Source organism: Rhinatrema bivittatum, chromosome 1 (assembly GCF_901001135.1).
Source record: "Rhinatrema bivittatum chromosome 1, aRhiBiv1.1, whole genome shotgun sequence".
NCBI lineage: Eukaryota > Metazoa > Chordata > Amphibia > Gymnophiona > Rhinatrematidae > Rhinatrema > Rhinatrema bivittatum.
This window is the reverse complement of record NC_042615.1, coordinates 138989590-139004819: the sequence shown is the minus strand read 5'-3', so window position 1 is coordinate 139004819 and position 15230 is coordinate 138989590. Positions and strand designations below refer to the sequence as shown.

Here is a 15230-nt window from a genome sequence, read left to right as displayed (position 1 = left end):
TTATAAAATACATTGCCATGACAAGCCCTTCCTTTGGCAAACTTCATCATCATATGTGAGATAAGAGAAGAGTGAGTTTGTCCATTAAGATCAAAGTTTATCAGTCAGTAGTATTTCCACACTGCTGCAGAAATATGAATCCTGGACGCTATACTGCAGACACCTCAAGCAACTTGAGCAGTTTCATCAGTGCTTCTTGAGATCCATCTGTAAAATAAGGTGGCATGACAGGATCTCCAACAAAGAAACCCTTGAGAAGAGCCAAATTTCTAGTTTGGAGGGAATAGTGGTGAAAACTTATTTTTAGTGGGCAGACACTATTATTCCAAAATTTGCATTCTGTGGGCAACTGAAAAACGAGCACAGATCTTAGGGAAGACAATGCCTTAGATTCAAGGACACCTTCAACTAGTCTTAAATCTGCAAAGTAAACTTTAACAGGACACTCAAGCAGTGAACTTACATCACGGATGCAGAAATAAACTTAGTCAAAAGGAGTTTATTTATTTAAGTTATTTGATTTGTATTCCACCTTTCAGTCACTTCAAAGCGGATTACATTCAGGTACTGTAGGAATTACTGAAAACTCATAAGTTTTCATCAATGGAAGAATCCATCATCACAGTCTGCTCAATGCATGTTCGCAAATATAAATTTGCTATCTGAAAACTATTAAATATCTTAAATGAGCCTGTTTTCATCTGTAATGTATTGAACAACTAAACATATTGGGGGTAATTTTCAAAGGCACTTATGTGCATAAAACCAAGTTTTATATGCATAAATGGTTCTTTGAAAATAACCTTGGCTGGTATGTGCATAAAAGAATGTACAGAACCTGATTTTACACATAATTTTATGAGCATACTAAATAGACTTTTAGGGGGAAGGGGAGGGGTTTGATTTGAAGTTATGCATATACTTTCAATTTTCAAAAGGATATGAGTAAATCCATATGCACAAAATTGCACCTGCTCTTCAGCAGGTATAACTTTGTGCATCCATGTTGCACACAGTTCCATACATACATGCAAATTTTCAAAGAAGATGTATGTACATAAATCTGCTCTAAAGATTTCTAGCTAGTCTGTGGATAAAAAATAGCGGCTGTTTGAAAATGAACCTTCCCAGGCACCAAAAATGGACAGGACTTAAATATAGGAACTAAGAACTCCTATCTGTCTCCACAACAATACTGCATTGATATGAACATACAAATCATCAGTGAAGATCAGAGGAAGTCCTTGCCCTGTTCTTCCACATTGCACGGATCACCATTATTATTCTATATCCATGCCCGTGATATTTCTGAATCACTACAAATATTGGCAGTAACCTGCAACCACAGCAAAAAGATATTTATGAAGTCCTTATCTGGCTGAGCACTTAGTCAGATAAAGCTATCTGGCAAACTTTGCTGGAATATTCAGAGGTGCAGTTATACCCCAGAATATTCCCTGCTATCTAAGCAGCTGGATAAGTTTATCAAGCTAATTTTAGGACAGATCTATGGCACAACTAGAGTTAGTCAGATAACTCTGAATAATGAAGTTAGCCGGATAACTTATATGGCTGACTCAGTTCCTCCCAGTTACGCCCCTGCCCCACCCACTACTTAGCCGGCTAACTATTTAGTCAGATAAGTAGTTATCCACCTAAGTAGCAGCTGCTGATCCCGGGCAGATAATCAGCTACCGCCACTTAACCAGATAAGTCAAAACTTATCTGGCTAAGTGGCGCTGAATATGGACCTCTATATAGCTGTCAACATTTCTATATTAGGGCCCTCTCTGTACTGATATCTATAGAGGCACCAGGTCCTAGCTGTCAATATCCATAACAAAAGAAGCAGAATTTTCCCCTCATACTGCTCTCCACAGTGATATTATGAGGAATGTATTTGGCAGTCATTTGGCCAGATAAGTCTGTACTTGAGTATACCTAGCTAAAGTTAACTAGATAGAGTTAGCCAGGAAATTTTAGGGCAGGTTTTCTTCAGACCAGATTTACCTTGCTAACCTTAGCTAGGTAACAATGAATATCAGCACTCACCAGCCCCTTAGAATGCATCCATGTCACTGCATCTTTTTATCAGGGCTAATTTTGGGTAGCTAATGAGTTACCTGAACAAAGTCTAGCCGGGGAGCTGAAGGAAATTTCCAAATTTTAGCTTGTGTCTGATAACTCTAGACAAAGCCTTTGAATATCAGTCTCTGTATAGATGTACCACAACAGTATGCTTTTTTTTCTACAACATTTTATGAATTATATGCAAGATAAGTACAATTAAAACAAAAATTTCAAAATATAAATTGCTATGGAACCCACCATTTACAAGCAGGTTAAATGTATGGCTTTGCTGCTCCTTGGTAATGGGGTTGGTAAGCACAACGGTATAATTTCCTTTGTCCACTTCAAGCACATCAACAATTGTTAGCGCATAATTGCCCATTTTAATTTTGTGATTTGGGTACAGAGCTCTTCCATTTTTCAGCCTAAAAAAAAATGCAGTTGAACATTTAGATCATGAATAATCAAACTTTAAAATCACTAACGTATCAGATTATGCTTTTACCATTTTACTTCTGGTGAAGGATATCCTGTAAACCTCACTGCAATTCTGACACGTTCCCCGACCTTTGTCTCCACAATGGATTCCATTTTTTCATCAAGAGAGATAAAAGGCTTTGCTGGAAAACAAAGAGAAACAATATGTGAACATGAAATGCAAAGTCACAACATTCCCTCTGACCCAATCACAGCAAGATCAGTGCCCTTCTAGAGCAAGAATAATGAAAACACTGTAGAGTTTTGCTTTCCTTCCAGTTTTCTTGTCTTTTCAATTTGTTTAAACTTTTTATTTGACGCTGCGATTTATTATTTAACGTTGCTCTCCTACCTCCCTCTTTTTGTATCTACCCTCTCTTCCTACCCTCTCTTTTCATCTGACTGTGCTTTTCTTCTTCCTAAGTTGTTGGCTCAGCAATGGTTTATTTATTTATTTAGAATCTTATAATCCACAACTCCTGCTTTAGTAAATGCAGATAACAATCTTGAACATACATAATAATACAATAAAACCTATGAGGTCCATATTCAAGCACCATTTACACGGACTGGGCCACATTTTAAAACTTACGCAAGGGCGTAGATTTGTGTGCGCAACCCGGCGCGCACAAATCTACGCCTGATTTTATAAAATGCGCGCGCAGCTGCGCACATGTTATAAAATCCGGGGTCGGTGTGCACAAGGGGGTGCACACTTGTGCACCTTGCGCGCGCCAAGCCACGCAGCCTTCCACCGTTCCCTCCGAGGCCGCTCCGAAATCGAAGCGGCCTCGGAGGAAACTTTCCTTCCGCCCCCCCACCTTCCCCTCCTATCCCTACCTAATTCGCCCCCAGCCCTACCTAAAAAAAAACCCTTACCTTTATCTGATAAGTTGTGCCTGCCTCCGAACAGGCGTAGGTTATGCGCACCGGCCGCCGGCAGGCCCGCGATCCCGGGCACAGTGGCAAATGGTCGCTATGCCTGGAGGCTCTGGCCCTGCCCCGCCCCCTCCCCACCCCCTTTATCAAGCCCCGGGACATACACGCGTCCCGGGGCTTGCACGCATTGCCGGGCCTATGCAAATTAGGCTCGGCGTGTGCAGGAGCAGATTCTCGGGGTTACACACGTAACTTATGTGCGTAACCCTTTGAAAATCCACCCCTAATGTAATAATTATCTGTCTAAATGGTTTACCCAGGTATATTGAGCGTTTATCTGGCTAAATTCTATTTGGGTAAGTAGTTAACTGACTAGAATTTAGCCAGATAAATCAGGGACATTTCAGAGTCAGCCAAGGAGGATCGGAGTTAGCTGAATAAGTTGACCAGCTAACTACGATATTCAGAGTTAGTCAATTAACTTATGGGGCTATCACTTGACAGGCCATAGGAATGTCCTAAAGTTAACCAGTTATACATAACTAGCTAACTTTAAGATAACCAGGGATATTCAGCGGTGCAACTGCGGTGCAACTGCACCGCTGAATATACCCTGCTAGTTAGACAGATATGGTTTTCTGGCTAACTAGCTGAGCCACTCAGCAGCTGAATATTGCCCCCACTATATTTATTTTAGACATCACACAATTAAAACAATAAAATAAATACATGTATCACATATAATGCTCCATAACCATGATTTCCAGCACTAACTTACTATATATACAAAAGCATCTACCTGAATATGTCTATAAAAATGAATACGTTTTTAACTTCTTATGAAATGTTTTGTGATCATATTCTAGACACAATTCTAATGGCAATTTATTCCACTCTGATGAGCCCATGATAAAGGGGAAAAAAGCATTCAGGTGAGTGTGCTGTAACCTGAACTCTTGACTGGATTGGATACATAACAACCTCTGGGATTGAGACCGTAGCAATCGACCAGATATATATACTGATACTCTCCCCGATAAACAATTAGACTCTTCATAAATTGCTTTATGCCACAGTGAATACAATTTAAATTGGGATTGCTGGGCAATTGGTAACCAATGTAAATCTTTCATATGGAGCTTTCATATGGGGCTTATCTGTAATCTATATATCAACCTAACTGCTGCATTCTGCAATCCTAGGTACAATCCTAGGTATTGAGCTGAACACAAGAGCCTGAACTACAAGTCTAAAATCCGTCGGGGATAAATAGTTTCATAGTGGCTACACCAGGTGTAACTTATAAAAGGCTGATCTAGAAATATTCTTAATATGAGTCTTAAATGAAAGTCTCCCATCCACCGTGACCCCTAAATTTCTTAGTTCATCTACAATGCAGATTTTCTGCAGCCCGGCAATATTCAGTACATCATAAGGCTGCCCTGATTGCCCTAACCAAATAATTGTTGTTTTATTTTTATTTAATATTATAACAGTTCATTAAAAGCAAACCAATTCTTAATGGTCCCATAATTCTTTATAAAGCTCTGTTCAGGAAAAAATCCTGGTTTTGCACATGGAATAAAAAATTGCACATCATCCGCATACAGTTTAAACACTAATCCCAGACCTCTCATCATGCCTAGTGGTTGTAAAAACTCATTAAAAAGTGCAGCCGACAGGGCTGACCCCGTGGCACCCCTATTGTAACTGGATACCAATCTGATTCAGATTTTCCAAAAACCACCTTTCGGCTTCTATTAGTTAAAAGAGAAATTAACCATCCTGGTACATTATGATCTATTCCTATAGCCGTTAAATGTGCAAGTAATAATGGGGCAGATTTTAAATGTTACGCACACTGGGTACATTTGTGCGCGCAACCCGGCGCGCACAAATGTACACTCGATTTTATAACATGCGCGTGCTGCCGCACGCATGTTATAAAATCCAGGGTCGGCGTGCGCAAGGGGGTGCACACTTCTTCACCTTGCACGTGCCGAGCCCAAGGGGAGCCCCGATGGCTTTCCCCGTTCCATCCAAGGCCGCTCTGAAATTGGGGTGCCCTTGGAGGGAACTTTTTTTCCCATCCCCCCCACCTTTCCCTCCCTTCCCCTATCTAACCCACCGTCCAGCCCTAACTAAATCCCCCCTACCTTTTTTTCAGGAGTTTAACTTGCGCGCGTCGGCAGGCTGCCGGTGCGCCATTGCCCCGGCACAGGCCGCTGTGCCGAGCACTCGGGACCGCCCCCAGACCGCCGCCACACCCCCGGCCCTGCCCCGGACCGCAGCCACGCCCCTGGCCCCACCTCCAGACCTCTAATTTTTGAAAGCCCCGGGACATACGCGCGTCCCGGGGCTTGCGCGCGCCACCGAGCCTATGCAAAATAGGCTCGGCGCGCAGAGGGGTAGGTTTTGGGGAGTTACACGCGTATCTTATGTGCGTAACCCTTTGAAAATCTACCCCAATATGAATGAATTGGTGTCTAATGCTGAGGCAATATCTATTTATTTATTTATTTGTGTGTTTTTGTATACCGACATTCAACGCATGTTATCACATCGGTTTACATAGAACAAGTTGAAAAGGTTTATGTTTATCTAGACTTTTAAAGATATCATCGAATAATGAAACTAATAGTGATCAAACATCCTTCACCCCACAGCTATAATATATAGGTATTATCTAACATCATCTCTATTCCCCCCCTACCTGGTGAATTTTGGTACTGTAGAGGATAGCCAACTTTCCCTATTTAAGAGATTTTAGTTGCCCTCTGAGGACATTTCTTACTATACCTCTGAAAAATGTTTCTTACTCCACTGCATATCAATGAGACATTAACATTTCCCCTCTCTCAATCTTATATGTCACTCTTGAAAACTTTTTGAGTATGTTTATAAAAAGAATAAGAGAATCAAAGCGTCACCTTCGTATTTACGAACAGTTAACTATCTTTCTATAAGAGCCAGGCTCTCAAATGGTATTCTGGATTACACAAAAAGAAATGCACATTTTTCCATTCTTGAGAACATTTCTCTCAATAGTAGTCTGGGGAGGTGGGGCAAGTCAAGTAACTGCCATTCAAGTATTATTTTCAACATGAATACTGAAGAGGGAAAATATACAAACAAGACTGAAGGATGCCAAAGTTTGTGAATCCACATGTACACAGACTCAACATTCAGGTTCTGTCTAGTAAATTTAGAAAGACTTAGCACCACTGGATTCATTTATTCCTGCAAATAAGACTTGTATAGTGTATATATATATAATAAAATATATATATAATGGCTTTGCATAAGCCAAGGGACGCACAAAAACATTGTACAAAGATAACACTAGTGGGGGAGAATGCAGCAAATTTAGCAGAAGCTCTCAGAAGGCCATTTGAGTCTCTGGTACCAATTGAAACTCCCAGCCCTCTAAAAATCGTAAATTTAAATCAAGACAATGCACCACCTTGTAAATACAGACATGCACTGGGATTACAGCCATGCAACTATAGGGTTCTCAACCGGCTTCATTTCACAAGAGACTGACTGAGCGTCTCTTGGTTTTACTCCCATTGCACATATGGGCTTCATGAAAAGCAAGTCTGAAAGTTCCTAGGTGCAGCCGAGTAAACGTAGGACTGCTTCAGCCTGCTCTTTAGCACAAGGAGTTTGCTGGCAGTCCTCCTCACAACCAACTATTTACCTTCAGTTGGCCATAAAGAAGTACTCGTGCAGAAATCTAGGTGCCTTGTGCCAAGTGTAAGTCAAAATCTCCAATACAGTATAAAAATACATGAGACTTCCTTACCATAGATAATGACAGCAGTTCTGTTATTCTTAGTCATACCCTCATTGAACGCTGTGCAACTGTAAGTGCCCATATCCTCCATGGTCACACTGTTGATAATGAGAGTTTTCGAAAACTCCAATAATCCCAACCTTCTTTTGAAGATACAATGCTACTTGCTTTCTTATCCTGCAACAAAGTTATAGTATTACTAAAGCAGGTCATATCATGAACTCAGCGTCACCTATTTAATGTAGGATTAAAAAAAAGTGTAATAATCTATTTTGACCATTTTCAACTAATATAAGAGGTTGCTGATTGTCACAAACATACAATTCAATTTTTATCTATATATTCTTAAAAACAAACATAGTTAAAAAAAAGTTTAATAAGTTTTAAAAACAGTATAAGCTTTTAATAAAGCTTTTCAACAGGGCACAGTATTTACAGTATCCAGCTCAGTTTTCCTTCTTTGTAAAAACAAAAGCTTGCCATTTAAAAAAAAAAATAAACACAATGGGAATTAGAGTTTGAAACACAGCCAAAATTCCTTGATTCCCAGGCCCTCCTTTCATAATGTTAGGCCTTATCTGCTACCACCTGCATGAAATCTCTAACAAGCACTCTTCATGATTAAAAAGAAAATTGTGTACAAAATGTTTAAACAGCCACATTGCAAGTTAAAAGCATGCTAACATTAATGTACATAAAGGGCCAGATTTTCAAAGGGGTACGCGTGTAAGATACGCGCATACCCCCCGAAAACCTACCCCAAACCCCCCCTGCGCGTGCCGAGCCTATGTTGAGTAGGCTTGGCGGCGAGCGCAAGCCCCGGGACGTGCGTAGGTCCCGGGGCTTTCCTGGGGGGGCGGGTCGGGGGCATGTCGGGGGCATGGCTGCGGCCTCCAGACCAGCCCACGGACCGGACCTTGACGCGCCGGCGGCCGGCCCAACACGCGCAAGTTACGCCTGCTTCGAGCAGGCGTAACTTGCACAACAAAGGTAGGGGGGGTTTAGATAGGGCCGGGGGGGTGGGTTAGGTAGGGGAAAGGAGGGGAAGGTGCGGGGAGGTGGAAGGAAAGTTCCCTCCGAGGCCGCTCCGATTTCGGAGCGGCCTCGGAGGGAACGGAGGCAGGCTGCGCGGCACGGCGCGCGCAGGCTGCCGATTTTGGGCAGCCTTGCGCGCGCCGACCCCGGATTTTAATGGATACGCGCGACTATGCGCATATCTATTAAAATCCCGCGTACTCTTGTTCGCGCCTGGTGCGACAACAAAAGTACGCGCAGGCGCAGATTTATAAAATGTACCCCATAGAGATGTGCAGTGGTAAGTACATTCGGATCGGGCTTCATTTTCAGCCTGCCGCAGGACATTCTGTTTATCCCGCAGTTCGGGCTTTTTTTTTCGGGGGACTCCGATTTTCGGGTTAGTGCATGCTAACATTTTAAAGTTAGCGCATGTTTTTTTGGGGTCCTCCAAACCAGGACGAATTAGAAAATTTTGTTGTTGTCTAATTCGTCCAAAATGAATGCATATTCCTAATATAAACTTGTTATATCTAGGGCAATTAATTATATAAAACTGGTTCCCTTCGTTCACTGTCATAGATATGTTTTGTCCATCCACAGGAAATACGATTGTCCAGTTAAGAATTAGTGCCTCTTACCTAGGTCAAATCAAATAGGCCGGTCCAGGCCTGGTTTTTCCCCATTACATGCATGGATTTGTAGTTTTGATTTTCCAATGAAACATAGAACTACATTCCAAGCATGCAATGGAGAAAAACCAGAACCAGATCAGCCTGTTCAAGCTGACTTTGGTAAGGTAGTAAAAGTATATCATAATAACCAACTTCTCACAAAAGATTATGAGGTCAATATTCAAAGCCATTTACCCAGACAAATGCCGACACTTGATTATCACTGCCACTTATCTGGAGAAATTGTATCCATATAACTATTATCCATATAGATGGTAATTTTAAAACTTGTGTATGGGTGCATGAGCGAGGATACGCTGGAATTTTAAATCATGTGCACACTTGTGTGATTATGTTTTAAAATACACCAACCACACATAGGTATGCCCCTCATTTTAAGAGCTACTCGAGCAAAGTTAGCATGTGCATCTTCCATAGGACTTTGTTGGCTTTATGCACTTATGTAAATGGATTTTTAAAACATGCTTGTACGAGGCACTTTCCCAGTTTTTTCCAACCGATCCAACAGTTTGTCCAGTTTATTTCAAGGTCTTTCAGACCTCTCTGGTTCTTCATTCTGCATGCTACTCAGTTGTTCCAGTCTCCTCGCCCTGTCCTATAAGCCCTAAAACTCAAGATCTACAGACTTGCTCCTTATCAAGAGCAGCAGTAAAGTTAAGCAGATATCTAGCCTATGCATGCTGTGGTCTTCAGTTTTAAAATACGAAGTTACATGTGTAAGTGTTGTCCCCCGACCCAGAACACCCATGGCCTCCATGACACCAGCAGACTCAAGAAACCTCAGTCTGTAGGATATCCAAGCTGAGATCTCTTCTCCCGCAAGCCTGTTTGCAAATCAAGACAAGCTCTTGTATTATTTCCAGGTTGCTGTTACTCTAATGTATTTGTTACCAGGATTGAAGGATAGTCCCACTTGAAGTCAATCCGAACATTTAGCGCAGTCCGAGCAGTACAGGTTAAATTTAGCTTCTCCCCAACAGCCAGCTCCACTTGAGGAAAGGGGTTCAGAGTTAATTCATAAATTTTGAAATCTGGAAAATCAAACAGAACAAAACTTAAAATGTTTTAATTTGAGGTTTGTATATTATAACACTTCTTAAACATCATTTATTAATTATATATGTTGCCTGTAGGATTATACCAAATAACAATAAAGAGCCATTAAATCCCAAGTTGTGGTTTTTTTCCCCCTCTTTTTGTTGCAATGGAGCCTGTAGGATTATAACATATTTTACAAACTGGTGCTGTATTATCTGGGGGAAGGGTCATGATAAAAGAAACCATACACAGAACAGAAATATACCAAAATAATCTCCAAAAGAAACAATTCAGAAGCATAATTCTGTTCTGAAAATGTTTTAAAAAATCCTTTATTTTCAGTGTTACGGATGCTAGAATCTGATTTTCAGGAAAACCAATTTTGAAGGAATTTAGTAACTTTAAAGACTCAAGACATGGGAGTCGGTAATTGATTTCTATATTCATTTTTCTTTGATAATATGCAATTTGCCAATTAAGTATTGGATCGATATCAAAAACCAGCTGAGGAGATAAGATAACTGAGTACATTTATCCAGTTTTCTTCTTTTCAGCGTCACTTATCCAGCTAATAGTGCCATTGAATATCTGGCTACATCTACCTGTACAGATTTTGTGGGGGGAGATTTAAAACAGCCATTTGTGCAGTTGAAATTGTCTGCACAAATTTAGCATGGCAGCACTGAATATCTAGGAGTTCGCAGTCGAAAAAGCTTTTGTTTTCTTTCACTTCAGTTTGTATTTTTTATTTCATATTTGTTTTTGTTTTGTTTTGTTTCATTTTAGTGCACAGTAAAACCCATTTAGTAAGGGTTAACACAATGTAATGCACATGAAATCCTTTCCTGTGTATTCATGTTTTTTAGCTCACACTAAACTGAGTAGCAACAGGCTGAAAGAAATGAAAGAGCACATCCCTAGAAATATCCTGCTACCCAGCTACATTTTAAAAAGCCACCCTGGGAACACCCCCAACCCAGTCCCTTTCCTACCCAGCCAAATGTGTGCAGGCAATGATTTTACCCCCTGCAAATTTAGCCAGGATGAGCTTAAGTTGTACTGAGCAAATCTTTTTGAATATCAACTTCATAGCAACACAGTAAATGATGGCAGAAAAAAGGCCAACCAGCCTATAAAGTCTGTCCTATTCTTCTCTCCACATTGCCAAGAATAAATTCCAACTGACAGACACAGAGTGTGACTACCTACAAGATTTCTGCTTATCCCGGGCAATCTTTTTTGTACTCCGCTATCTCAGGTAGAAGAGCACACAAGACTACCACTTAGTTCCCTCCGGCACCCCATCTTTCCCATGCCCAACCAGAAGACTCTGTATAATCTAAATAGGCCTTTGCCAAAAACATCCGGTTTCATGGGTCCCATGTAGCCTGACAGACAGACCTGGCTACCTGAACACCTGTGTTTCCACTAGGACCTCTAACTAATTATAGAACTTGCAGTGTGCCAGACAGATCTAGCTTCTAGTTTTATTGCTTGATTGATGTATATATTTATTTACCTGCAGATAGTTACATACTGCCTTTCCACAACAGAACAGAACAGTTTACAGGTTAAAAACATAAGAACATAAGAAATTGCCATGCTGGGTCAGACGAAGGGTCCATCAAGTCCAGCATCCTGTTTCCAACAGAGGCCAAACCAGGCCACAAGAACCTGGCAAGTACCCAAACACCAAGAAGATCCCATGCCACTGATGCAATTAATAGTACTTACACGTAAATAACTTACATTTGCATGCACTGTCACTGAAGAATATAGAAAGCTACTCGAGAAAATGATTATAGATTCTATCATCATAATATGATCTAGAAAGCTACTATAAAGAGTTTGCAAGACAGACCCAGCTAGTGAGTGCCCGCATTTCTGCTAGGACTTTCTAATTATTATTAAAATGGAAGAGGATGAGGTGGACGCTGCTCCTCAAAAGCTCATGCCTCAATAAACTGGTTAATCTATAAAGGTGTCGTGTCACTTCTTTTAGAGGCTACCCCTCTGCAAATAGAGGCTACCACTATGCATATAGGGAAAAATAACCCATGCTATAGTTACACAATGTTAGGTTCCATGTTAGGTGCTACAACCCAGGAAGGAGATCTGGGTGTCATAGTGGATAACACATTGAAATCGTCGGTTCAGTGTGCTACGGCAGTCAAAAAAGCAAACAGAATGTTGGGAATTATTAGAAAGGGAATGGTGAATAAAACGGAAAATATCATAATGCCTCTGTATCGCTCCATGGTGAGACCGCACCTTGAATACTGTGTACAATTCTGGTCACCGCATCTCAAAAAAGATATAATTGCGATGGAAAAGGTACAGAGAAAGGCTACCAAAATGATAAGGGGAATGGAACAGCTCCCCTATGAGGAAAGACTAAAGAGGTTAGGACTTTTCAGCTTGGAGAAGAGACGGCTGAGGGGGGACATGATAGAGGTGTTTAAAATCATGAGAGGTCTAGAACAGGTAGATGTGAATCGGTTATTTACTCTTTCGGATAATAGAAAGACTAGGGGGCACTCCATGAAGTTAGCATGTAGCACATTTAAAACTAATCGGAGAAAGTTCTTTTTTATTCAACGCACAATTAAACTCTGGAATTTGTTGCCAGAGGATATGGTTAGTGCAGTTAGTATAGCTGCACTAACCACATTACCTGCTATTAATTAAGTTGACGGGTAGGAGAGTCTGCGTGAAGTAGGAGGAGTCGAGGCTGAAGAGCCAGGAGGGTCTCGATGACCTGCAGATGGACTGGGCGAACTGGCAGACTAATTAGTAAAACTGGTAATTTCATTGCCGCACATTGGTTACAAAATCTCCCAACATACACACATAAAACCCAAGTTATAGGGAATAAATGCATGTAAATTACGTGGGTAAAATCTCCACGCATATATTTTTAAAGTTAAAAGTAAAAAATTTGTGTGTGTGGCAGCTGTGTGCCAACTATCCAGATAAATTCCGACCCATTTAGCCAAGTAACGGCCTTGTCTCCATCCATCCGCATGAGTACAAAGGTGCCACTCTTTTGGCTAAGCCAGATAGCCGGATAGGTCTGAAAAGTGCTACCCACATGTCTATGAATCTATAGTCCTGATTAACCGATGATTTTGTCTGTGTTTCTAAAGCAGAATCTAGAAAGATTCAGCTATGTGGCACATAAATGCATAGAGTGAAATGATGAGCAAGCCTTACCTATAACCACGGCGACATACATAGAAGAGGAATAGCTTTTTCCACCTATCTTAGTTCTGCAGAAAATGAAGCCAGCCGAGTTAATCAGATTGCTGGGAATGGTGAAACCTTTTTGACTATCCCAATGGAGTCTGTCACCATCAGGACTATATTCTCCATCTGGATACATCTAATAAAATATCAAAAACAGGTCAAGTGAGCTCAAAATGCAGTTTCTTGGGCACAAGCAGATTTTACTTGCATAGCTAGAACATTATAGCAGGATCAAAAGTTTTTAATCAACAATTAGTTGCATTTAATTCAGTCTCAGTTCTTCATAAAATGAGGTATACAAATCTTGTCTCACCGTATTCAGTGTCACATTGAGGTCTGGTATATTTCCAAGGCACGGAATTGTCACGGTTATATTTTTTCTGATAAGAACAATTTCTGTCTTGTTACTAAGCGAATGCACAAATGGTGATCTGTGATCTGGAAGAAATTTAAAAAAAGATTTTTATGTGAAAATGATTATTGATTTATTGCTTGACAATACCAATTTTTATGTTAAATGTTGTGTTGTGAATGTTTGCTTTAAAATGTCTTCAGGACTGTAGAAAAGCTGGGGAAATATGCAGCAGTTAGCACAATATAAGTGTGACTGGCACACTGGGAGTTTTGTGAATGATAAAGAGAGTAGTTAAGTCGAATACAGGAGGTAGAATTAGAGTTGTTACTCAGTGTTTGTAATCAAAGTGAAAAATTATACTAGCAAACAGACAGATAGTGGCATGGAAGATCTTTTTTTTCACCTTGTGTGGAGATAGTCTGTGAATCTGGAGAAAGAAAGTTAGATTTCCATTTTCTACTATAACAAAGAGAAAAGTGAGCTATCATAACTCACAAGAAAGGTCAAGGCATGAAGGGATAGAAACATGTCAACAATCTAAGGGGGTCATTTATCAAAATGCGCTAAGGCATTTTTGCATGCATTAAGGGCTTATTGCATGCGAAAAGCCCTGTTAACTCATGCGATAGGCCCTTACTGCATGTGAAAATGTGTTTAATGCATGCGATAGCACCATATTGTATGGTGTGATGCAAATTTGGAAAATGGGAGGAGTTAGGGGCAGGGGGTGGGCTGGGTTTGCCTGGCTGTGAAGAGCTATTACATGGATGTAACACTGATTTTAATAACACCTTTTTGGATAGTATTAAGCTGTGTGATAGCTGCTGTTACTGCAAGCCTGGCCATGATGTCATCTCCCTAGATAGCTATTTGTATCCCTATGGGAGGCCCACCTAGTAACTCGAGGTGAGGTTTAGGTATTAGTGTAGGGGGTTAGGGGCCCCTTTGACATTCAATGTTAGACGTATGAACAGAACAGTGGTCTCTTATGAACATTTGATGACCCTCGGAGTGGGGAAACTCACTCCAAGATGAGATTTGGGCAATGTTCTCTCAACCTAGCTTGATGGACTTTCTACCTGGATAACATTAAAAATGTTACCCCAGTGGTTGTATGTAGGAAATACAACAGGTCTGGCTCCTATCACAATGTTATCGCAATTTGTTATCGCAATAATGTTATTGCAATTTGCACTAACTTAGCTCTTCGCACAGGTAATTAGTGCAAATTGCAATAAACTGAATATTTGCATAAACCACACCCCTTTTGCTATCGCATGCGATATTTACCGCATTTTGATAAATCCAGGCCTAAGATGGTAACTTTTAAACTGGTACACGGGCATACATGTGCATGCGTTTGTCAGCCCACACCCAGGGATACAGTCATTTTATAACATATGCTCATATTTTATAATATGCACATATGCGCATATGCACATATTATAAAATAGCCTGATCGTGTGCACGGGTGTGCAATTTTAAGTGGGCGTACGCATGCGCTCACAAATGCTGCTTCAACCACATAAGTGGGGAAATTTTAAAAGCCACATGCACCGATGCCATTGCCAGTTTTCCCAGTTCACCCAGCTAAGGAATAGGAGTTCCAAACCCCCTTCTCCCCTGTTAGCTCCGACCTTTAAAACCTCGCGGATCTACC

At 40.8% G+C, this 15230-nt stretch overlaps 1 protein-coding gene across 1 annotated transcript in view; it reads right to left on the bottom strand.

Annotated features, from left to right (window-relative positions):
* The window catches only part of KDR (kinase insert domain receptor), a 105898-nt gene that overhangs the window by 55891 nt on the left and 34777 nt on the right, over positions 1-15230 (bottom strand). Inside the window, 6 exon segments of the mRNA XM_029587538.1 lie at positions 2329-2495; positions 2576-2690; positions 7232-7389; positions 9806-9962; positions 13183-13351; positions 13529-13653. Of these exon segments, the coding sequence (XP_029443398.1) occupies positions 2329-2495; positions 2576-2690; positions 7232-7389; positions 9806-9962; positions 13183-13351; positions 13529-13653 (891 nt within the window).